We start from the raw sequence: 26,166 nt of genomic DNA on the forward strand, positions 1-26,166 counted from the left end.
TTTTTTATGTTACTTCACCTCCAGCTGATGCCCTTTGTTAAAAGCAGTAATGTGTGAAGAAATTCAGTTTTGCTTTATCATATTTTATTTATAATTGGAATTTTTATGTCTTCCTGGGGGGGGTTGCAAACCAGGATCCCAAGTTGTTTCGTCGTGTAACGGGTGCGGCAACGCACTGTACCAGTGTATGCTCCCTGACTTGACTTTATTTGTTTTGTTGTTTTTAGCTGCTCAGAAGGCTCGTGATGCCTTTGATGAAGCCGAGAAGTCGCTCCGGGAAGCTGAAGATCAAATCAGGTAAAGGCTTTTATTTATTTATTTATTTATGCACAAGTGGAAAGGGAGTGCTTTTATGTGCTCTAAATATCTCATCCACTTAACATCATATAACGCTTCTGTTGGCTGTTCAGGTAAAGAAGCCCTTCCTGGTTTTAGTTTTTTTTAGCCAGTCTTTCACCCAGTGGGTTCAGTTAAAAACCAGACCAACCGCATAGCCAGCCCAGAGTCTGAGCAAAGGATATACTTCACGCCTAACATTTTATTGTGATACATTGCTCAAATATATCATTGTTTGTTCTGCAAGAATAAGAAAGTTTCCTTCAACTCCAAAATATTTTGCTTTTTTTCTGTGAAACAATGAAAAATGAAAACCTTTTTTTTTTTTTTCTCTTGTGTGGAGAGGCTCACCCATTCGTCTCACTCAGCATGCTGTTTGCAGATTAATGACTCTGTGCTAATGACTCTGTGCATCAGCCTCTGCTGCGCCAGTTTGGTAGTTTGTCTTCCACAGACAGTTGAGGACAGTGAGAATTTGGCCAGTTTGCCGAGGTTAATGGCCATTACAGCTTCTAACAATTTTCCATTCTCCTGTCTTTTTTTAGGGGCTTGGAGAAAGAGATATCCTTTGACTTTGGACCCAGTGCTGAATTCTCCTATCTTTACAACCAGTGCTATGAGCTCACCACCAATGAGTAAGTGAACGTTGTGATAATGCTGATCCAAAAAAATTAAATGGGAAGTGTTACTGTTTCAGGACTTGTATCCAGCAGAAGTCTAAAAAGATTAAAGGTAATGGTTATTCCAAGAGACAAAACAGGCTTTGTATTAATGTTAGCTGAGGCATTGTTCATCTTTATTCATACTAACGTGAAGAACAGGACAACAAAGTACCTATTCTACTAGGTCAGCTGTTTCTGTATTCTTGGAACTAGCTGTGCTGTCTAAGACTGTTGAAATGTAAGTAATCAATGTAGACCTCAGTATTAACCTGCTATTTGCCTTTTGGTATGGGATTGGTAGAAGTAGTGTTGCTATTTCTGATGCACCATCTGTTGGAATAACTAATGCAATGCATTTTACTACTTAGTTTGTGATTGCGCCATCTTTTGGAATGCTGGAGACTTAGCAGCCAGACAGAGGCACATCCACTTTTTATCAAGGTGGATATGGACTGTAACCAGCAGGCTTTCTAATGACATAATACTAGGGATGTGCCAGTCTGGTTTTAGAGGCCCAATGCTGATCAGTGGTTTCATGTTGTTAGAATCAGATGAATCTGTTACTGATTCCAGATTTCTTTGTTGTTGTTAAAAAATAAATAAATAAATAAATTAGGCTCCTGCATAACGAGCTTTGTAGAAGTCTTATGTTCTATATTAATGATAATTTTAAAATTAAACTGCAGACCAAAAGTGTTACCTGTTCATTTTTAACAAAATGAAATTCTGAAGGCTTATTCAATGACCATAAAAAATGCCAAAATAAAATTCCCTCCGAGCATACTTATTTAAACTGAAGTATGTGTGCAAAATATTTCTCTGTAATTATACATGCCATAAAATAAAATAAAATAAAATAACACGGTTCTAATAAAATGTTCATGTTTATCAAGCAGATACAAGGCAAACATGTTTAACAAATTTGCAAGTAACATCTACACATTTGTTTTTTAAGCTGTAAAGCCTAATGTTTACTAAGCAGTGAGGGTAAATTCTTCCTTCATCTGTTCTTTTTCGAATTAAAAATGAGAGCTGCTGTACTAAACACGAGCTCCCTCACCGTTTACACCTAGACAGGGAATGTCTAATTTAATTAAAGCACAAAAGTGGTGGCTCTGAGGCTAAGGATCTGTGCTGGTATCCAGAAGGTTGCCGGTTCCAATCCCCGTCACTGCCAAAAAAGATCCTACTCTGCTGGGCCCTTGAGCAAGACCCTTAACCTGTAATTGCTCCAGGGGCGCTGTACAATGGCTGACCCTGTGCTCTGACCCCAAGGGGTAAACTAACAAATTCCTAATACAAGAAATTGTATAAGGCGAAATAAAGAACAAAAACAAAAAGCTCTAAACTTATTTTAATTCCCGCCGAAGACTCGCCTTTCTTTTCTTTCACTCCCAGCTGGACACTCTCCATCCACTGGGCGACTCCAGTAGTTCCATTTCTCAGTATATTACTCCTCTTTCATTAATGTAAATGCTGATATTTCTATTTTTACTCTCTCCTGAAGTCTGGCCGTCTGCTCCATGTTAACCAGGAAGTTCCGGCAAAAAAAAAAAAATGACGTGCAGTTCCTCAAGTACCGTAAATGCATTGTGTGAAGGCGAACTACAACTAAATTACTGTAAAGCTTAGCAGGTTCTGAAAATCATTATCTTCTGGTATTTGTTTGATGCTAATATACTGATCCCTGATCAACTCATTTGGGGTGAAATTTTGCCAATCTAGATTGGTGAATAATTGACCACCGCATCATTTTCTTTTTTTTTTTTTTTTAATATTTTTATTTTATTAATTTTCATTGTAATCATTCCATACAAACAGATCAATTTATAACCCAACAAATTTGAAGACTAATCAAACCCCACCCCTGAGAAGGAGAGCTTAGCTAAAGGAAAATTGCTTAAGGCTTTTTAATAAGGCAACATTAAACAAAAGAAAGGCAGAAGTAAATATCTATGTAAATAAGAGATGGAGAAGGGAGTTAAACGCGATAATAGTTATTTCTCTTATTCTAAAATAATATTGATTAAATCCTGCCATGTTTTGAAAAAATTTTGTACAGATCCTCTAACTGAAAATTTGATTTTTTCCAATTTCAAATAATATAAAACATCGGTTTCCCACTGACTTATAAGAGGAGAATTAGGATTCTTCCAATTTAACAAAATAAGTCTGCGTGCCAAAAGTGTAGTGAATGCAATCACCGTTTGCTTGTCCTTCTCCAATTCAAGTCCATCTGGAAGAACACCGAACACAGCTGTTAATGGGTTAGGAGGGATTGTGATACTAAGGCTGTCTGAGAGGCACTTAAAAATTTTTTGTCCAAAATGATGTTAGTTTGGTGCAGGCCCAAAACATGTGACCCAGTGAGGCAGGAGCTTGGTTGCAGCGCTCGCAAGTTGGATCTTGCCCTGGAAACATTTTGGACAGTTTTTTAAGCGAGACAGATGGGCTCGATATATAATTTTTAGTTGAATAATTCTATGCTTTGGGCATATGGAGCGCGAGTGAATTCTCTGCTTTGCTACCTTCCACTCCTTTTCTGATATATTAAGAGATCTTCCCAATGTCCTCTTGGATCTTTGAAAGGTAGGGACTCTAATAAGATTTTATATATTGCGGAAATAGTGTTTGTTCTTGATCAGAAATGCACCATTTATTCATGATTGACTAAAAGTCTCTAAAACAACTCACAAGAAAAGTGAATTGATACATTGGCATTGAAGTATTGGAGCATCTGAGCACACAGTGTTTTAAATGAGTCATTGTATTGTGCAGGGGATGCTGGCACTCTAATCTGACAGTCCCCATGGCAGCTTCCCTTCCTCTGGCACCCTACAGCACCTCCCCCAGAGAGGAAGAATGTGGCATTCAAGGATACTGAGTAGGAGTCTTTGCTAAGAGCAGCAAACGCTTCCAGTTTCGGCAGCTAAGGGAAGCCCATGTCAAGCAGCTTGATACTCGGGACTCTCATTTAGCTCTGAGTTATTGGTTGTGTCCTGTCTGCTAAGGAAGGGTTCAAGTCCCGGACAAGACAGTGACAAGCACATGTAGTCTATCAGGTTGATTGTGTGGGAGCCTAACTTACTAGGTGTCCCTTGGCCTGCCTTATGCATGCCAGCACTTGATCAGCTTCAGTGCCAGTTGTTTCCTAACTCCGACTTGTTCATAAATTTTCTCGTTAATTCCCTATCAACTGCTTACGGGTGGGTGGTGTTAAATTTTTTTTTTTTTGTCATTCTTGTGCATTCTTTCTGCTGAAGTAACAGACAAAATTCAATTCTGGCCAGCGCAGTACACCTCTCAAGAGGCAATGCCAGTCAGCAGTGCACACATCAGACATTCAGTTACATCAATTTTTCAGTTGCCCTTCCAGATAAATCTTTGGAGTGCTACACATCGGTATTCATTTTGAGAAAGGCAAGCTAAGCCTAAATTATGCAGAAACAGTGTACAAGTAGTACGCTGATATACATGTGTAATTTTTTTTTCTATTTATTTAATTGAATTATTAAAATATCAAAGTGACGGACAGAAACTAAAATTCAGGCCTCAGATTCTAGCTGTCCTGTCTCAGCTGGTAGACCAAACCTCCCTGTGGATACTTCAGACATGTTAGGTTAATTGGTGACTTTAAATGATGTATCAATCAAAAATCGGCTTCTTATTAATGAGTGGGCCCTGCAATAGACTGGCGTCCAGTCCAGAGTTGATTTCTGCTTTGTGTCCACATTGTTGGACTAGCTTCAGGTGCCTTGTGACTGTGAAGTGGATGATCAGGTTCTGAAATAGACTGATGGAGGTTATGCACAGTGTTGAACCAGGGCAACAACTGCCACAGTAATTACTGTATATGTGGGGTCTTTATGAATAAAATATATTATCATCATCATTAAAGTACCCTTGCCATGTACAGAAAGTTTCAAAATATACATGTACAGGCAGTCCCTGGGTTATGTACGAGATAGGGACTGTAGGTTTGTACGTAAATTGAATTTGTATGTAAGCTGGAACAGGTACATTATTTTAATAAATGCTATTGTTGACCGACTGTAACCAAGTGCTCTGCCAATGAATGATGGAGTTTCACCTCTCTGACCTTTTTATTATTTCTACTTTATTTTCAATGGTGATGGTTTTTCTCTTCTTTACTGCATCACCAGCACTTGCATCAGATTTGTGTTTCAGAGACATTCTTGAAGGGTGAAGACAAACGGTTAAGATGAGCTCTTCTGCACAGCACTGTACACGCCATCACAGCAGGAAGGCACCCGTCAACACATCTAATGTACTGACAAGAGACAACTTTCTGCTATGTGCGTAACAGTACAAGCAGGCTTGCTATTGAGAATGAATGGGGCGGCGGGGGGCGGTTCATCACCAGCCCACCTCAGTCACCTCCACTACAGTATGCTGCCTGCAGTGTCCGCCCACCGAGAATGAACACGGTGCGGGTAGTGAATCGCCCAACCCCAATTGAACAGGCAGCCATCCAAGGCACACTACAATGCTATCCCCGCCGCCCCGTTCAGCCACAACCGGGTCACCGCTTGCAGCATTACCAGCCGTGTGTGCTGGGCGGGCAGTGAAACGCCCCCCAGCCCACACCCCACGCTCCATCCAGCCTGCGTCCAGTTAAGAGCAGTAGCTGCGGCGTAGTGGGCAGGCAGCGAACCATCGTCCTGCACATGAGCGATAGCTGTGGCCCCGGTGACTATAGACCATGGGTCACCCGCTTGCCTCTGGGAGCCGCCCGAGGGACACTACACTGCGCGAGCAGCGAAATCGCCCCCCTCCAGCCACCGCTTGCAGCATCCCCAGGCCGAAGATGACGGAGCGGCAGTTACTGAGGAGCATGCGTCGCAGCTGCGTCCTCGTTCGTAGGTCGGATGTCCATAACCTGGAGACTACCTGTATATGATTTTGTATTCAGTGTTCCTGAACTCCAAATAGATTAATATGTGAAACACAAACTCCTAAATTAGAATAAAAAGCAAGCCAGTAGTGTAACAAAACACACACGTAAAATGCCAGAAGAGAACCTTGAGCAGATAAGTTTGTCTACGGCTACATGTCCAATGCCTGTAAAAAGTATTCACCCCCTGGACGTTTTCACCTGTTATTATTAATGATCGAGTCATAATGAATTTAGTTTGGCTTTTTACTTTGATGGACATAGTAAAGTAATAATATACTTTATTTATATTTTGGACAAAGATTTTTAAATGTCAGATACCTAAATCATTACTGGTGCTGCCACAGTCACAGAATTAGTTCAGTTGAGATCACCTGTCTGGGGTTGCAGTTGATTGTTGTCTAAATGCACCTTATCTGGCAGGCCATCTCGTGGGCAGTCTGTAGGGTGGCCTAACCTACACAGTGAAGACAAAGCAAACAAGTCCATGAAAATGTGATTGAGAAGCACGAGAAATGTGATGGAGACAAAATCTCCAATTCACTGAATATCCAGTTAATAGTATGGCACAGCTGTTGATGTGCTAGAGCATTTCGCCCACAAAAAAACGGAGTGATCGTGCAAGAAGAAGACTAGTGAGGAAAGTCAACAAGAGACCTATGAGAGCTCTGAAAGAGTTACAAACTATGGCGTCCGAGACTGGACTGAGAGTCTGCAGACATCTGTGCCCGGATACAGAGTGGTGAAAAACCAGCCTTGATATCTCTGCAGAAAGCACATATGATACTCTGAAGTTGGCAAGAAGAAGGTTCTGTGGTCTGTTGAGATCAAAATTGAGCTTTTTGGCCATCAGACTAATTGCCATGTTTGAACAATACACATTCTCACAAACGCACCATCCCCAGCGTGAAGCGTCGTGGTGGTGGCAGCTCCAGAGTGTGGGGATGCTTCTCTGCAGCAGGCCCCGGAAGACTTGAGTGTAGAGGTTAAATATAACTGCAGGGAAATACAAGGACATCTTAGAGGGAAACCTGCACCTTGTGAGAGGAGTTGTTTTCCGTCATGACAATGAGACCATGCAGAGACTACACAGGTACAGCTTAATAAATTACTATCCTGGAGTGGCTGAGTCAGAGTCCAGATCTCGGTCTGTTTGAGAATGGACTTAACAAAGGCTGTACACTCCGCCATTGGCATGACACCTGACAACGCTTGAGCAGTTTTGCAAAGAGTAATGGGTGTTTCAGGAGGAGGGTAGTGTCCATGTGTGCACAGCTGATAGGGAAAGAGAGTCCAGTACACACAGACTCCAGGCTGCCATGGCTGCCGAAGGTGCATCAATTGAGTAACTGACTTGATGGGGTAGAGAAACCCATGCAAACAGCCCTTTGACTACTTTACACAGATCTCATTTCACTTTGTCTTTAGAGTCCCTTTCCGCTCATCAGCGTCATAAAATCCAAATTAAATCCTGTGCCTTTCAGTGTTTATTAATAAAATGTGAAGACTTCCAAGGAGGTGATGACTTTTTATTGGCACGATGGGACATCTATATAGGTGTTAATTCATTTGCACTGCAGACAGGTAACAAAACCTTTTAAGTAAAGGGGGGCACAGTGCTGCCTCACCGATTCTTGGTTCAAGTCCAGCATGCAGTCATTGTTTGTCACGTTTACTCATTCTTGCCATCTCAGCATGGGTGTTCCTCTGGGTGCTCCAGTTTTACAGTGCTGAACATCTGAGTACACCCCCTTTGACAATTAATATTTTTATTCATCTCTCACAGAACACCAGAACAATTAGCAGAATTTTGACTAAGATTTTTTTTTGAACGTTTGTTCATAAAAGCTTGGTCACCAGCATCTTTAGGATAAAGTGATAATAAATTTTATTCAAATGAGATGTTTTAAAAATGAATATACCCTTCAGCAAATTCCATCAAGTCTAATCTTGTATGATCGCCATGATTTTTAAGAACAGGACAGTCTCTTCCAGACATGGAATCAACAAGTCGGTGACATGCTGGCTACATCTGTCTGTCTTCATTCTCGGAGAATTTGCTCTTTCAGAGCCTGGATGCTGGATGGAGGATGACGCTAATCCTGTCTTTTCAGAACTCCTCACAGGTGTTCTGTTGAGTTGAGTTTGGGTAGCTTGCTTGGCCACTGAATCACTTTTACCTTGGTCTTCCTCAAAAATGCAGCATTGGCCTTGGATGTATGTTTTGGGTCATTTTCATGTTGAAAGGTTGCCCGGCAAAACAGGGTACGAAGAAATGGTACCATGTTCTCCTTCAGTATTTCGGAGTACATCTGTGAAGTGGAATTCCTTGATACCTGCTGCACTCGTACAGACCCACAGAAGAATACTGCCACCACCATGCTTTACTGTGGGTACCATGCATCTTTCGTTGTTCTCCTCACCCTTGTGACGCCATATAGTTTGGATGCCATCATTTCCCAAAAATAAAAGGTTTACTTTTGTCTCTTCACTCCCAAGTATAGAGTCCCAATAATCTTCACCTTTGTCAACATGAGCCATGCCAAATGAACATTTTTGTGCGTAGGCTTTAGCAGTGACTGACGTTTTTCATTAAAGGCACTGACATGCCACTCCTCTGCAGCGTACATCGTATTGTGTCACAGGAAACTGTTTAGCTTTCTACTGCTTAGGTAACTTGTAATGATCTTGAATGCCGATTTTTCCTCAACTCTTCTTATAAAATGCTTGTGTCAAGGTGTTAGCTTCCATGGGTGGCCTTGACGTCTCGGAAAGCTTGCCACAAGTCCATTCTTAATTTCTGAATCCCTTTTGCTACTTTTATTCTGACTGACTGACTTGCTTTGATGGTTTTCTTGTCTTGACATTTTTGTGTAAAGAAATTACTTTCTCAAGTCTTGTGACATTTTCTTGCTTCTGGTGCCGTTGTTGTCCGCATTGAATGGGAGGGGATTTTACTTGTTAAATACCACGCTGCTGCTGCTTCTTCTTTCGGCTGCTCCCGTTAGGGGTTGCCACAGCGGATCATCTTCTTTCATACCTTTCTGTCCTCGTCACCTTGTTCTGTTACCCCCATCACCTGCATGTCCTCTCTCACCACATCCATAAACCTTCTCTTAGGCCTTCCTCTTCTCCTCTTGCCTGGCAGCTCTATCCTTAGTACCCTTCACTCTTTATACCCCTCATCTCTCCTCTGCACGTGTCCAAATCAACGCAATCTCACCTCTCTGACTTTGTCTCCCAACTGTCCAACTTGAGCTGACCCTCTAATGTCCTCATTTCTAATCCTGTCCATCCTCGTCACCCTCAATGCAAATCTTAGCATCTTTAACTCTGCCACCTCCAGCTCTGTCTCCTGTGCCACCATCTCCAACCCATATAACATAGCTGGTCTCACTACCGTCCTGTAGACCTTCCCTTTTACTCTTGCTGATATCCGTCTGTCACAAATCACTCCTGACACTCTTCTCCACCCATTCCACCTTCCCTACACTCACTTCTTTATTTCTCTTCCACAATCCCCATTACTCTGTACTGTTGATCCCAAGTATTTAAACTCATCCACCTTCGCCAACTCTACTCCTCTCATCCTCACCATTCCTCTGACCTCCCTCTCATTCACACACATGTATTCTGTCTTGGTGGTCCTACTGACCTTCATTCCTCTCCTCTCATATCTCCACCTCTCCAGGATCTCCTCAACCTGCTCCCTACTATCAGTCACCTGTGTAATGATTGATTAGCATTTTATCACGTGTTATTCCTAAGACCTCCACTGGGGTTTACTCATTTTTACACCACAGTCTTAAAATAAAAACGTCAATTGTATTTCTTACGACAAATTTAACTTGCAACCAGTACACCAGATTTGCTGGACTGTTTTATAGTATAGGATCCCATAGAAAGTATTCATTCTCTATGGAGACTTACGATTTTTCTGAAAAATCTTATGGGGGGTGTGCTTATTTATGCAGAGTACTGCTCATCCCCAAATATGAGTCGATTCGGTTTTGGCTGCGTGCGACTATAGGTGTTTGCAGAAGTGAGTTCTGTGCATGGTTAAATCCCGCTTTGCGTCTAGTGCTGCCAGGGTAGGCTCATGCATTTCATGGTTTTAAGAATATTCTGTTTAAACACATTCCTGCCGTTTTCTAGCCAAAATTCATACAGTAAATGTACTAGGCTTTGGCTTAAATCATGCTAGTGTGTGTGCCTTAGTGGGTCCCGAAGGGGATCTCTTCAGAAGTTTCCAGCCCTCCTGGCAGCTTACATTATCTCACAATGCAGCTTGATCAAAATCTCACATTTATTGCCAAGGCTGTAACAGTAAAATAAAGGTTAAACGTATTGATTGGTTCCAGAGTCCAACAATAGCAGGCAACTTCTTTAAACATCTAACATCTTGCTCTTTTCCATGCTGTAAATTTTTTAAGGCACCAAAGCTGCTCTGGAGTTTCCCCTTCAGCAAAAATGATCAATTAGGCGTCTCTTATATGGTCATGCAGAATTCTTTAGAGAGTAGCAGCACTTCGGAGGATGACACTTTTTTAAATATTTTTTTTTTTTTACGGGGTGGGGTCTTTAAAGCAGATTTATTTTTAGAACTCTTATGTAACAGGGAGTCTCTTGCTGCTGTCTTGTTACTGAAGAGCACAAAGTTTGGTAGAAAACACTTCCAGTTCCTTGTTGTGAATTTCAACATTAAAGCATTCTTCAGTTGTTAATGAAATATGCCAGACTTGAAGTGTTTAACCACCATTTCTAACTTTAAAGTCGTAACTGATCTGATCTGATTTGAAGTTTCCGCTCATCTATCATTGGTACCTGCCTTGTTACCCAAGCGCTGCTAAAATAGTTTCTGGCTCCATGCAACCTGGACATTGCATTGAACAGATTAATTAAATGGAAGGGAGGGATATTTTAATTTGAAGCCAAGGAACTGAACAATAGCTGGTGGACCTAAACTGACATTCTGCCGTGCGGAGCTCGTAGGGCTTTGCCATGTTTTTGTCATGCTGCATGGTAGCCTACTGGCTATGGCAATGGGCACAAGTCTGTAAGTCCGTCAATCTGAAATTCCATCAGCTGTGTCTTATGTTTATAAGGCTATGCAAGATGCCAGCTACCTTTTACAGATTCAAGGCGCTCGCTGGGTTTGCTACTAACCGTGACAGCATCTTATCCAGACACTTACAAAGACCCGTCGGGGTATCTGTTGCAATAACATGACATTTCTCTTAAGAGATTTGTGTGATCCGGGGGGTATTTTTCGTACGTGGATTACTCGCTTAGCCGGATGTAATTGTTGACGATTTGGCCTGATCCTGGATCTGTCGGTTTTTTGAAACTCTTGCTGGAAGTGTTGTCATAGCAACACATCCAAATCCACAAACCTGATCGGAGCAGGTTTGTTCTGCGTAAACAAGGATTAGTTTACACACGTGATCAGTAGCGGTGTGGAAGTCATCCAGTCAGGGCTTCGCCGTTCATGAATGAGCGACCAATTGATATTGGTGTGCAAATTATAGGAAGAGAATTTCATATAAAGAGGGTTTTGCGCGATCGGCAAGATCCTTTGTTGCCCCCGGAGGAAATTCTGTACGAAAGATACCGCTTTAGCCGAGGGGGAATATTGTACCTCAAAGATTTATTAGCTCCGTATATTCGAAGTCAAACTCGGCGAAGTCGGGCTCTCACAACCACACAGACAGTACGCATTGCTTTGAGGTTTCTTGCAAGCGGCACTTTTTTATATACTGTAGGCGATGCGGAACATCTATCGAAAAGTGCAGTTTGCCAGGCAATTCGTAAAGTCTGTTTGGCTCTGAAACATTTCCTTCAGGTTTTCATTGTGTTTCCTGGACACCTGCGTGTGCAGACAAAAGAGGCGTTTCATGCCATTGCAGGTAGGTAATACACAGGCTAAAACACCCACAGTTCCACGAAGAATCTCAATCAGCCTAACATTCTCATTACCAGGATTTCCAAATGTGATTGGGTCACATGGAACTGATCAGAGTGGAGTTTGATCAAACATTATTTGGAAAGTGTACCTCTCCTCCTGATGAATAATCAGACACAGTGTCTTCATCAAATATTTGACCTTCGTTAATATCTCGTTGGTCAGACACAGGTTCAAGGGATATGACATTCCTTGCAACTGACCCAACAAAAAAGAGGGCTATATGGAACATACCTATAGCACACATGGAGGACAAATATGCAATGACCATCCTTTACCTGAAATGAAGTGACCACTACTTCCTGCCACTGGTTCTGAGGAGGAGCTTCCCCCTGGAATGCCCTCAGAAACAGGGCGATGGGCATTTTGCTGGAGAGCCAACTCTTCTGCAGGGGTTAGGTCTGGACCGCGTGGACCTCCACCTGTTTTTTGCTTGTCTGCCTCCTTATTAGCTTTAAAATTAATGTTTTCTATATTATATATGATTCTTCATGTCAACAATTCTTTAAATAGTTATATACCAATATTTACCAGTTTGAAGTATATTCTTGTACTTCACTTTAACCTGTTCCCATGTTCTCCTTGTGCTCACGTTTGATCTGGAATTATGACGTATTAAATAATAATTAATCTGACACATAGGAAATGAAACGCTGCATTCACTAAGTACAATGTACACTACTTAGCGTTTAATTTTTTCGGCCACTTTTTGCCAGCCGTCTTTTCTGGTCTGGGCTGCTTTTGCAGTGTTACCCCTTGTGTAAATTAAATCTTGAAATTCTTCGTGTCCTTCGAATAAAAGGTCTTGCGCCGCGTGTGTGAAAAAAAAATGCGCCCGTTCTTTCGTCATTTTGTTACAGCCTATCAAAGACTTGGTGATCATGTTTTCTAGACTCAATATATATGGGCTTTTCACTCAGCGCGGGCGCGCGCATTCATCTCGTATGATTAGATCCAGCTACACTAATCTAATACACAGCTGCGTTTGAAAAACCGACTTATCTGGATGAGTTTCACTGGCATTAACTCATTCAAGATGAGGCACCTGATCTCGGATGGTTTAAGCGACGTACGAAAAATACCCCCAGAAGTTTTCTGGTTTCCATCTTGAAATCACTGCTGCTTAACTCTTTTAGGGCTAATTTTTTTTTGTTTCTTTTCTCCCAGGGCTGAATATTTTTCCCAAAAACTAACTTTTTTTAAAAAAAGAACACAAAGCACTTGAAATCAACAAAAAATATTTACTTTTGACAAATGTTACTGTCTTGCATGTTGTATGAGCCTGCATACTCTATGATTTCACATACATATCACATACATTTTACACAGCAAAGTCTGATCTCGCTCAAAGCAGCCAATTTCAGTCATTGCCACATTGCACTGCTTACAATACGTGTTGCTTTGGTGCCTACTTTTCAATTGTCTGTTGCTGCACTTTCTCACATATATTGTTAGTGTGTACTGTAGAGAGACAAGTCACCCGTTTGCCATTGTGCCATGCCACTGCCACCAAGTTTTCTGAATAAAACTTTGCAGCATCACGTACTTATCATCACGCTGCATAACCTGTCCAAAGCCACCAGGGGACAAAGCACGTTTGGACCAATGCTCCCTGAAGTTATATCACCAGTTCTGTCCCATCTCTATTTGTAATGCCACAGCACGCTTCATCTCGTCTTTTGTTGTGGGTTTCCACTTCGAAAAACGAGAATGCGATGCAAGCGCAGCCCGCGATTCAAAAAATTTCTCTGCCTACCTGTTTGTCTCGTCTGACAGTAGCTGAAAAGCAGCATCAGGAGAGAGCAGCCAGAAGTAGTTCAGCAGCTGGTGATCTGTCGTGTCCAACAGCAAGCCATGCCGTCTTGTGAAGTCCGGTAGCCCACGGACCAATGTCTGTGTATTCCTCCCACACGAACCTTGCTGTAGATGCATCAGCTGCGCGAATGCGTTCAGCTGGGCGCGGATCAGCTGGCGCGGCATCGGCTGGTGTCCGATCAGCTGATGCCGGCTTGTCACTCTCTTGTTTGATCTCCTGATCACTGTCAATAAAATCCGATTCTGAAAAATCAGTCCGACTCCGCCATAATGCGCAAAACATTGTCTGCCGAGTGTTTTCTTTTCTGCACTTGCTTCGCTCCCTTGTGACATGTCGATGCCATCTTGCCATTGTTTACATTTCACAACTCACGCACACGCAAGGTTTAGTTGCCAAGTCAACGAGTCTAGCATTCCTCCAAGCACAGAGGGAATGCCTGCGACATGACAGTGAGTTTTGTCGCCATTAACAGCTGATTGTCGCCCTCTATCCCTGGATGTCGACTTTTGTCGACATTTGCCCTCAACCCCTCCTGTCGACATCCGCCCTAAAAGAGTTAATGTGCTGTAGTCCGTACCAGTTCCCATTCAGAAATTTTACACAAATTTCCATTTACTTGACATCTCAAAGTGGGATTGTTTCTCTCTGTTAAATTGGTATCCAGAGAAGCTGCTTCCTCTAATAAGTTTTGACTTTATTAGGCTACTTAGAGTTGTAGCTGCCTCTGCTTTCCGATTTTTCAAATTTTTGTCTTTATAGTAAACCTCAACACCATTTTGAAAGACGAGTGGCAGGATGAAGTGAATTACCATTGAATGCAGCATTCAGTGTTGTCTTCTGTCCCCACATAACCAGAGAAATGAGATGGCGTTGTGCTTGGGACATGGGTATTACAAAGGTCGTCAGTGTTAATTTATTTCTATAGCACCTTGAATAACCAAAATGCTGTACAACATAATAAAATACAGCAATCTTAAAAACACAAAAGATAATGCCTGCAACCAAACACATTAGTTATAAAAGAAAGGGCTCAAGAACTAACAGCAGCCTTGGAAAATAAACAAGTCTTGAGTTGGGCCTTAAATGCACTAGCAGAGGAAGCAGTCCTAATAAACAAGTCAACTGTTCCAAGGCCTGAGAAGGCACAGTGTGTCCCATTGACTTCAAGTGAGAATAGTCTGAAGTGATTGCCCCGAAGACCTTAAAAAGCTTGAGGATATTCTGGACAAGGCAGCTCCGCGAGGTAACCGGGGGGCCAGACCATGAAGGGCCTTGCAGATTAAGATGAAAACCTTAAACTGAACTCTATTTCACTGGCGGCCAGTGGAATGTGGCTGAAACTGGTGAAATACAACGCCACCTCTTAGTACAAGTGTGCAACCAGGCAGCTCCATTCTGCGCTAATTGCAGCCAAGACCGTGCAGGCTGATTCACCCTCACATAAAGGACATGACAATAATCCAGTTGGGAGGTGATAGAGGCGTGACGGACTATCTCTAGGACCTTTAAAGAGAGAACATTGATATTAGTTTAAAATGGTAAGAACCGCTCTTGACAACTGAATGTCAAGTTGACACATTTGAGCTCAAGACTAAAACCCAAACTCTTAATGGCCGTGCCGGGTATAATAGTCCCAAACCCTGAATTTAAGTTCTTTACTTCATCCATATTGCCATAAAAATGAGCTCATTTTTGATTTTGTTAAGCTGAAAAAAAAACCCCAGTTAATTTCTAGAGCTTTAGGTGGGATATGAGCACCATTAGTCTTTGCTTGTATAGTTGACATCTGAACATAAGCTAGGCAAACGGGCCTGTTAAAGCTTTAGTGAAGGTTGTTGGTCATCACCAATACGTTAGACAGCAATAGACTCGGCAGAGGTGACTTCATAAAATGGTCTCTTCATATATTTCATCCGTCTTCTCAAAACACCTTCCCCCTCACACTGTTTTTGTATTTGTGTGATGCTGTCTGCACGTTTCTCACACTCCTAGTCTATTAGTGCTGTGAAAATGTATCTGCCCCCTTCCTAGTAACCCCTGTCTGCATATTTTATATAATGGATGGACTCAGACTTCTAGACAAAATGCAGTATTAGAGAAACAGAACAGGTGTGAACACACAGTACCGTTTTTAAATCATTTTGTTCCATAAATAAAGAGAATAGTTATCCAAAACCCCATACCTATGTGAAAAAATGTCTGACTGAAGCACCGGTGTCTAAACGCTTCCTATGGTTTGATCTCATCGCTCGCCTTTCTTCACAGCACTGCTTTGATTCTGCCACATTGATAGGTTTGCTAGTGTGAACTGCTCATTTCAGGTCTGTTGGGTTCCAGTGAGGACTTTGGCTAGGCCACACAAACTTTAATTTTGTTTCTTCTGAGCCACTTTCTTTTATGTTTTAGGTCATTGTCCCCTGTATAACCCAGTTACGTTTCGCAGACAAATGACCAGGCACTCTCCTCAAGAAAGTTCTTTTAACATGCAGAATTCTTGGTTCCTTCAATAATGGCAAATCTTTCAAAGCATCCTCAACACATCAGACTAGCACCCCCCATTGTTTTAACTGTCCAACGCCACATGAATCGAGACCTGTGTCATGCAGAGCACTGTAGTTTTGATTCATCTGTCCATCTATCTGTCCATTTATTTTCTGCCGCTTATCCCGGTCATGGGGGCAGCAGTCTGTCCATAAAGGCTTGGGGATCATCCAGGTGGTGTGGTAATGCGCCACTCCGTATTTTGTCCTTGTGCATTTTTTTTGCACAATTTTTGCACTTTGAGCTACATTATTTGTATGAAAATGTGCTATACAGTAATCCCTCACTTATCGCGGGAGATAGGTTCCAAGGCCGACCGCGATAACTGAATTTCCGCGAAGTAGGGACACCATATTTATTTAATTATTTAACGTGTATTTGGACGTTTTTAAACCCTCCCTGTATTGTTTACAACCCACCCTTTACTCTATTAATAACAGGGACAACTGCTAAGCAATATGAAATCGGTAGATAAGTTTACACTTATTGTATAGCGAAGTACACGTAGCTATATATGACGTGATGAATATGCTGCGCAGTAAAAATGATGATGATTGAAGGTGATAATCCCCTGAATGCAGTAGCAAGAGCACGTTAATGTTGAATGAGTGAGATGAGACTTCCTGGTTAATGCAGCACTCTGTTGCTGAGCCAATCAGCAGCACACAGGAACTTAACTGTGTGCTCTGATTGGGTAGCTTCTCAGCCATCCGCCAATAGCATCTCTTGTATGAAATCAACTGGGCAAACCAACTAAGGAAACAAATACCAGAAGTAAAAAGACGCATTGTCTGCAGAAACCCGGGAAGCAGCGAAAAATCCGCGTTATATATTTAGATATGCTTACATATAAAATCCGCGAAGTCGTGAATCTGCGAAAAGTGAACCGCGAAGTAGCGAGGGATTACTGTATACATAAATGTTGCTTTCTCTTCCTGTTGGAGGAGCTTCTTGAGCCAGAGATGAAAGAATACTTACCTTCATTGTTGAAGTGTGAGTGTGTAGTTACTGTAGGAGTGCACTGTTTTTGTAAATACACCGTATTTTTCCTTTTTTGTTTTTATTTATTTCTGAAGTGTCAGTGCTGAAGGACTGTTCCTCAAAGCCCACCTGACACTACTGTATTTTTATTTTTGTCATACAGCACTCTTGTAAATAAACTTGCACCATTCATCCTTCTGTTTTTGTCCATGTCTCATCTCTCCACTGGTCCTGTTCGGTTCCTAAACTATCAGATATCCAGTGTGCAGGTTGGGGGCCACTTTCCCACTACACGGGATCATCCAGGTGTTTCTTTGCAAATGTAAGATGAACCCTGATATTATTCCCGAAGGGTTCTGCCTTGCACCTCTACCAGGAATGCCATTTTGACACCGTCTCCTTTTTATTGTGGCGTCGCAAACAATGAGCTACTCGGAGCCTTGAGAGGCCTGACGTTCTTGGGGCTCCTTACTACTTGAGTGAGTTGTTGCTGTGCCCTTGGAAGTCCTTCTATTGGTGTTTCCTGGTAAGATTCCCCACAGTTACAGATGTTCTTTATTTGATGGTTCTCACTGTGGTGCACGGAATCCCCAGAGCCTTAGAAGTGGCTTCATCCTTTTTTTGAATGGTAGGTTTCAACAACTTTTTTCCCCCTCTAATCTCTTCTGGAATTTTCCTTGGATTGAGGCCTAGTGTTTTTATACAAACTTTGTGGTAACAGCTTTACTGTCTTTGCAATATATAGGGAGGTTTACATTCAACCAGGCTGACTGTGTTTATTCAGCTAAGGGGAAAGTTACCTCTACACACTGAAAATAATATCTTTAACTAATAAAGTTATCCAGTATTTTGAAAAAGCAATTTAAAAGTGATGTTAACATGTTTACTCTGCAGTTCTCCTACTAACACACGTGGTAAGGAGAACACTTCCGACACTGATGTTACAGGTTCACGTCTGACCACTGGCAGTTCACCACACTGCAAATCGGAGCACTGAGATGCTTCATAGTTGGATTTCATAGCTATACATTTGGCAAAGCAGTGTGGAGTGTTGTGGGAGTTTTACACCGAAAAAGTGCGAGCCGAGAGAGAAACTGAGCTCAGCTGACATCACCAGGAGTGCTGCTCTCGCGGTGTTCAAAAAGCAGTCTCTCTGCGTGCCTGAGACTTGGACTTCTCCTGTCCGCTCACACTGTAACTAGACCACTTTTGAGACTAACACTGTAGGTTCGTGACTGACCATTGCCACTTCACAGTGCAGATATTTGGGGTGTGTCCATTGTGAGAACTCCAATCTCCAAAAACGTCAAACACCTTGAAACGCAGGGTAGAGTCCTGGGGATGTTGAAGTAAGGTCCAGCTGCCAAAGAAAAAATTGATAATGCTGAAAAAGATGGCATGATAAAAGGATGTGGACATAAGAGCGCAGGTAGGAACCAACAGAGATTAGTGCTGTCTACTGGAAATATATAGTTATTAATATTAATGAAAAGTATATGTAGCATACCAGGAAATATAATGTGAGGAGAAGCTCTATATACAGAACACAAATTAAGAGGAGACACCAGCCCTTATAGCCCTGTGCCAATACTGTGCAGTCCTTCAGATCCCATGTAAAAGCGACATTCTTATAAATATGTTGGTATTAATTATTGCAGGCAGAGACTGTGCTGCACCTGTCTTGATTTGGACGTAAGAGTGAACACTAAAAAAAGTCTAAGTGCGGTGGTCATTAAAGATTTAGGGGTTTTTGTTAGATATGGGCACAGAATATTGGTATCTGCTTTTCAGATGGAAACTTTTTTTTTTTTTTGGTCGGTTGGTTTAGCAAATAATGATAAATTGTACAAATGTTTATCTGTTGAAATCTTATAAAGCTTGTTGAGTTGCCTCATTTGTATGAAAATGTACCACATAAATAAATGCTGTTGTTGTCCACAGCAGTACACCCCTATTAACCTGTGCATGACCCCCGGACCAAATTCCCTTACTGGAAGGACAGTAAGTGAAGTGAAAATGCAGTAACTTTTGGTTTCTTCACATTTGTGTTCCCACAGGTATGTGTACAAAATGTGCCCATTCAGTCGAGTGTCTCAGAAACCAAAATATGGAGGCTCAGAGACTAACCTTGGGTAAGTGTGATTTGACTCTGATATAACTTAAAACTCTGTTCACTGTTGATCTGACTTTAGCAAATGGCTACAAATAATTACTGTATGTATACGTGACCACAGAGTCAATGATCAGATCTTTTTTGGTTATTGAAATAATCCCTTGTCTGAATTAATCAGTAAATGATTTGTAGGCCATTTTAAAACTTACTGAAGGATTGCTGCCAACCTTTTCATGGCTGGTGACGGGCACAGAGGCTGGTATCCCTCACCTTTATTAAAACACGCAGATTTTTTTTTTTTTCTCTCCCCACTGGCATCAGAAGCAGTTATGCGGACTCATGCAGAAGCTTTCTGTTTCAATTCATCTTTATTGTCTTGACAGGACTCAATGTGTATAACAAAGATTATCTTTTGAAAACAAAATGCTTCGGTTTCGTTTTTGCATCCTTGCAGGATTTTACTTAATGTGGTTTTAATTCTAGAGAGCTCTTGGAACAGAGACACGAGGAAAAAAAAAGTCTCTGCAGTATAGGCCATTTTTATATGTCATTAAATATTTACAAGCTGTGCTGCTGTCTTGTTTATTTAATTGCTGTATAGAGCTAATTTGTTTGTTTACTTAAGGTGGGTGTACCCTCTGTGACTTCTAGCCCTCCTTGCAAGTTTCTGAGTGATTTATCACACTGGCACAAAATCGCAAGAAAGTTGTTGAAAGTTTTGTAAAGCCTCTCACTGTAAGTTACAAGGTCCATTCTGACATCAAGTGAATGGCTTAAAGGTCCTTGTGATGTGGCGGGTCCACAGCTCACGTCAAAAAGGACATTTTTTTTAAAATAAATAATTGGCGCACTAGTGGCTTAGTGAGGGGGGTGTGGTATGTGTGGCAGGAATAGTTCCCGGGTGACGCGTGATGCGGATGGTCCTCACTTAAGTGCACAGGTGTGGAGTCGTCCGCATCCGTAATTGGTGCCGGGAGCTGCTAATTTCCACATCTGATCCACGTCCCCATTATAAATAGAAGCGCGAGGCGGCTAGGGGGAAAAGAAAAAAGTGAACGGAGGTCAGGAGAAGAGAAGAAGGTGGCTGGATGCAGGCAGGAGAAAGCCAGTGTGTGAGTGAGCGAAGAAGGCAGCTGAGCAGTGAGCCGTAGCGGGGTGTTTGGCCGACACTTAGGGCAGTCGGTAGTGGTCACTCCTGCTGAGCATGTAGTTGAGGAGCAGGAGTGACCAGAAGAAGGAGTCGGGAGGCTTTGGGAGGTGGATTCCCCAGTGTGAGCGTCCTGGTCGCTGGGGAACCCAAGTCTCGGTCTGGGGAGAGCAGAACTGAAGCCAGGGATCGGGAAACCACCAGACCAGCAGGCAAAGCAGGTCAGCTGCAGCTTAGGGTGACTCCCCTGGTGCATTGTCTAGATGGGAGAAGCAGGGGAGTCGCCAGTAGAAGAAAGGCACCAGGCTGATTTCTTTTTAAAGGGACCGCTTCCAGCCATTGTTTTAACCTCGTTTTAAAAAGGATTTTTCTGTTTATTGAATTTTAACCTCCACAAATTCACTCATTTTAATGGTTTATTTATTTAATGGCTTATTTTGATACGCTGCACTTTATTTTGGACACTTCGTTTTTTGTTTGTTGATTTTAAATAAAAGCACTTTGCACTTTTTGCACCATCCCCTTGCTTTTTTTGTGCCTCACTGCCTAGCTCATTGGTGACATTACAGACGATGTTGGGTTCAAGAGCTCCCAGTAGTCGGATGGGAGCATGGTGCGAACCCGCATTGTCACAGTGCTGGTGTTCAAAAATAAAATTTGGGAACTGTCAGTGTTAGTTTGTCAGGTGTGAGGGGTCATGCGAGGCGATTGTGCAGTTCAGTTCCATTGATGAGCAGAGAGCGACTGCATACTGCTTATGCTATGGCAAGTGTGGTTGAGAAGCATTCAGTGACTCATGGGATGGAAGATGGACTGGCTCCATTGCATTCACTGTATGATACCCCTTCTAACAAATACTATGACCGACTCTTCAAAAAAGGAAAACCGTTGACCAATAGCTGCAAATCCTTAGTAGCACTTCATGTTTGTGCTTTTACCAGATTAGGATGAGTAACATGGTTGTCCAATTATAAGATAAAAGCGAGTCAAGCAAATACTTACAGCAAGCTTAGCTACTCTTAGTCCACTTTAGAAACACAGCGCAGAATATCCCATCATTCTTCACAGTGTCAGTCTCGCCATGCAATCGCACGCAATTGTTCAAAAGGCCTCCAGCTGTTCACGAGCCCATTAAATCACAGTGTATGCCTGCCTGTGATAGGTCATCAGTGAAAATAAGTTGGTAAGTGTGACTGGGTACCTGAACTTCCAATGTTGGAAAATCGCATCTGCCCTTATTTGCTTGAGTAGCCCCATCAACTGCTTAGCGTGCAGTCAATGGTTTGGGTAACTTGGATGCGATTGGTTATTAAATCAGTCAGCCTTTTAAAACTCCATGGTGGCATTAAACACAGAGGTGGTCACGGTCATGGCAAGATAGGTGTGAGAGGAGTGCTTGATGGCTTCACCGCGCGAGTTCTGTAACAGAGATCTGTAGCATAGCATGCTGTCATTTTTTTCTGTTGGGCAGAAAGGAGGTTTTTCTAAATTTCAGCTGTGCTTGGTGCATCATTAATGTATCATCATGCTTATCCATTTTGTGTGTGCGGAGTAACTTCATAAAAGAATTGGCTTTTCTGCAATGTGGGTAATGGGTGCACACAAGCTTTGCATCATCTTGGATCTGGGTTTCAGGCTTGTGGTCAACAGTTTTGTGGAGTTTTCATGTTCATGTTGGTTTTTCTTCCTCAATTCCAAAGATGAACCGGTTAGGTTATTTTTTGATTCTGAGTTGGCACTACAGTGGACTGGTGCCTTGTCTATGGCTGGCTCCTCTCTTGTACCTAACGCTGACGAGGTAGGCTGTGTTCTTGGAGTTGGCCCAAGTATTTTGAAAATATTGTGTCATTGCTATGAAAGGCATTTTTACGAAATCCAAAATGTTTTATTTCTTGTGCTCTATCTAGTCCAGGGGTCACCAACTCCAGTCCTGGAGGGCCACCGTGGTTGCAGGTTTTCATTCTAACCCTTTTTTAATGAGTGTGCTATTGTGCTGCTGATTAACTTTCAATTTTAATTGAATTGCTTTAAGATTTATTCCTCTGAATTGCTTAATTTCTTTCCTTAAATGGCACCCAAACAGAAATGAAATGTGAAGTGAGGGAGCCAACAGAAGACCAGCTAAGTCAGGGCCTCAAACTCCAACCAACCACTTAATGAGGTGCTGATTCTTGTCGTTAATTCAACCAGCTCTTTAATTCCATGGCGTGGTGCATTAAGAGACATTTCTGAAACTGTTGATTTTTCTCTTTTGTAAGAGCACTGATAAAATGTTTTGGGGACCTGAGCAGACTAACATTCCTGAGACCTTCGTCTTATCTTTATTTTCAGTTATTGTATGATGGACACCAGTTGTTTTGGCTCATTTTGTATCTCATTATTGCTTGGCTGCTAATTAAGGAAAAACAAACAAGGGGTCTGAGTCTTCAAGAGCAAATTAATTAAAATTAGTTCAAAAGAAGTTAATTAGCAGCAAAAAACAGGTCACTCAATAAGAAAAGGGTTGGAATGAAAACCTGCAGCCACGGTGGTCCTCCAGGACCGGAGAGTTGGCGACCCCTGATCCAGTCGAATGGTTATTCTTGTGCTACTCCGCATTCATCAAAACTTGCACGCCTCAACATATTAGAGCAACTTTTGACGTGAACAGGCCAACAAATCTTTCCATTCCTGTTCTCCTAATTCCTCCAAAACAACATCAAGTTGAGGTCTGAACATCTCTGAAGTCCCACAGTCCACCACGCTACCTGGTAATTTACATGAGTAGGCTTCTCTTTTGTTACGCAAAATTTCGTAATGCTTCTGCAAAATGTACCCTAAAGTTTCCATCAAAGCTCCCGTGTTCTTGTTGGTCATTTTAAAGTCACGGTCTTGATTGACTATCCCGATTCCTTTCATAATTTTAAACACTTCACTTGTGTCTCCTCTTAATTTCTGCTTGCTAAAAATTTAAAGGTACAATTCTTTCAATCTTATTATTCATTCCCTGTAGCCCTGGAGTCAGCCTGGTTGCTCTTCTTTGGACTTTTTCCAGACCAAAACTTCACACTAGTGTGTTATAAAGGTTCAGCATAACCTCCTTTGACCTGTGGTGATGAAGATGATGTTCTGTGCTGACATTTTACAAGGCACTTCACAGGGTGACACAGTTAAGAACTCAACAAGCTTTTGTGTAGTGATGATATATAAAGGCCCAGTAACATGCACTGTTTTAGTGGCTTCTGTAATGTAATTGGGCACACTTAGGTGGCCACTGTCCTTTCCGTGATATACGAGGGGCAGTCGAGAAGTTTCCCGGAATTGTGATATAGCACAGGGGGGGTGCAAAGTAACAAAAAAGGGAGTGTGAATGTTGCCATATGCGGCGTAATTTCGCTATTCGTAAGGAAATTTTAAACTTAAAATATAGGAATAAATTTTATTAGGGTTTCAAGAAAAACGTTAGGGAGACGTGATTAAAACTGTTATGAAAACTCGGGTCGCAAATACTTAAAGGTTGAGAAACCCTGATATAGCGGGAGAGTAAGAGATCAGATTACACACTCATTGTTGTGGAGGGGAGCGCAGCACTTCTGTAGACCACTTACAACAGGTCTGGATTGGTTTCGGTGTGTAGTTTTATTTTAATTACCGTTCCAGTTAGACGTGTGGATAGTCATTCGGCGCAATGTCGCAGTTCGAACAACGTGCTAACATCGCTACACCGCTAACGTACGAGTCTCCAATTTGCACGTGAACTTGATGTTAGCACGTTGTTTGAACTGCAACCCTGCGCTGAATGACTACGCACACGTCTAACTCAAATGGTAAATGAAACAATACTACAAAACCAATGCAGACCTGTTGGAACTTCTCTACAGACGTGCTGCGCTCCCCTCCACAAAAATGTGTGCGGAATCTGACCGCTCTCTCCCGCTACAGTAATCCCTCACTTATCGCGGGAGATAGGTTCCAAGGCCGACCGCGATAACTGAATTTCCGCGAAGTAGGGACACTATATTTATTTAATTATTTAACTTGTATTTGGACGTTTTTAAACCCTCCCTGTATTGTTTACAACCCACCATTTACTCTATTAAAAACAGGGACAACTGCTAAGCAATATGAAATCGGTAGTTAAGTTTACACTTACTGTATAGCGAAGTACACGTAGCAGCTTGTAGGCGGTCATGACGTCGTCGACCTTGTTGCAAAGATTCCTAAAGCAGATTCCATCCAGACTTCTGCCTTATCACGTCCACTGGCATCTCATTTTGCGCCCTGGTTAAAGGACACTGCAGCCGTAGATCTTATATGCTTTTCCTCCTTTTTAAATAAAAAGAATCGATGTCCTGCAGCGGTGTAGCTGTTCCCTTCCTTCAGCATATCCAAAACTTTTACCTTTTCTGCAATCATTTGCATCTTCTGTTGGTGCTTGGACACGGCCCCTGAAGCATTAGCACGTTAATGATGAGTGAGTGAGATGAGACATCCTGGTTAATGCAACACTCTGTCGCTGAGCCAATCAGCAGCACACAGGAACTTAACTGCGTGCTCTGATTGGGTAGCTTCTCAGCCATCCGCCAATAGCATCTCTTGTATGAAATCAACTAGGCAAACCAACTGAGGAAGCAAGTAAAAAGACCCATTGTCCGCAGAAACCCGCGAAGCAGCGAAAAATCCGCGTTATGTATTTAGATATGCTTACATATAAAATCCGCGAAGTCGTGAATCCGCGAAAAGTGAACCGCGAAGTAGCAAGGGATTACTGTATATCACAATTCCGGGAACGTCTTGACTGCCCCTCATAGGACTGATAGGATGGTCTTGGGCTTTTTGTACTCCGTTAACATTACTGTGATGTTTGGGAGATTAGAACTTTTTAAAAAGTGCATTGATTTCTAAATGTCTGCTTTGCACTCAAAAGTACTGCATTTTTATTTTTTTTTATTTTATTAAACCGCGCATATTCAGCTGTCCAAACTCATCCACAGTACGGCAGTTGTCCACAGTAAAGATCTTCTGTGCTTACATCATTTACTTTCCTTTCTGTTTTTTTAGACTCTAGTGTGATTGTTTTTATTCCTCCCTTTTGCGTATGACTGATGTTAAAATGTCTTATATTTCAATATTTAGACAGTTTCGTAGATGTGTTTTCCTCTACCAGGCAAAGGAATGAAAGGAAAAAAAATGAGCCTATTCTTGAGAATAAAAGATCTGAGAACAAAAGAGCTCATCAGATCCTTAACAAGTCAAGGCGGAGATACCTGGATTGCTGAGTAGGGTAGGATCCTCACAAAGTGGTGTAACCCTTGTAGTTCCTGGGCCATGAAGGTCTTTAAATACACCAAGACCAGCACATCTCTGTCTAGCTAGGTGGGACTGGTAGGCCGCTATTTGTGGGTTGACGTGATCCACACCCTTTTAATCCTCTCCTGCTGTGAGTAAAAGAATAGACGCCATATACGCTCAGTGTGTAACGGTTTGTGATGTGCATTTTGTGGTCGTGTCCATTTGTACCTTTCTGTGCTGTTTTAGTCTGTTTTGATAAAAGGACTGCACTGTAAGGAACATCGGCCTTGGTGTGGGGGCCTAATGAGAACTAAGAGGGAAGGGGGTACAAGAATGACCAGGGTTCAAGTGCAGTGCTGAATAAGGAGAGGGGAGAAGGTCCGACAAGGTTGCTTTTATTCTGATGAATGAATTTGAGTTTT

The 26,166-nt window shown here is 42.1% G+C and overlaps 1 protein-coding gene across 1 annotated transcript in view; it reads left to right on the forward strand.

The window, feature by feature from the left end:
* The window catches only part of prkcsh (protein kinase C substrate 80K-H), an 86,860-nt gene that overhangs the window by 47,902 nt on the left and 12,792 nt on the right, over positions 1-26,166 (forward strand). The window contains exons 13-15 of the mRNA XM_028823007.2: positions 228-297; positions 882-971; positions 19,271-19,345. Coding sequence (XP_028678840.1) covers positions 228-297; positions 882-971; positions 19,271-19,345 — 235 coding nt within the window. The remainder of the gene's footprint in view (positions 1-227; positions 298-881; positions 972-19,270; positions 19,346-26,166) is intronic.

Source organism: Erpetoichthys calabaricus, chromosome 17 (assembly GCF_900747795.2).
Source record: "Erpetoichthys calabaricus chromosome 17, fErpCal1.3, whole genome shotgun sequence".
Classification (NCBI taxonomy): Eukaryota; Metazoa; Chordata; class Cladistia; order Polypteriformes; family Polypteridae; genus Erpetoichthys; species Erpetoichthys calabaricus.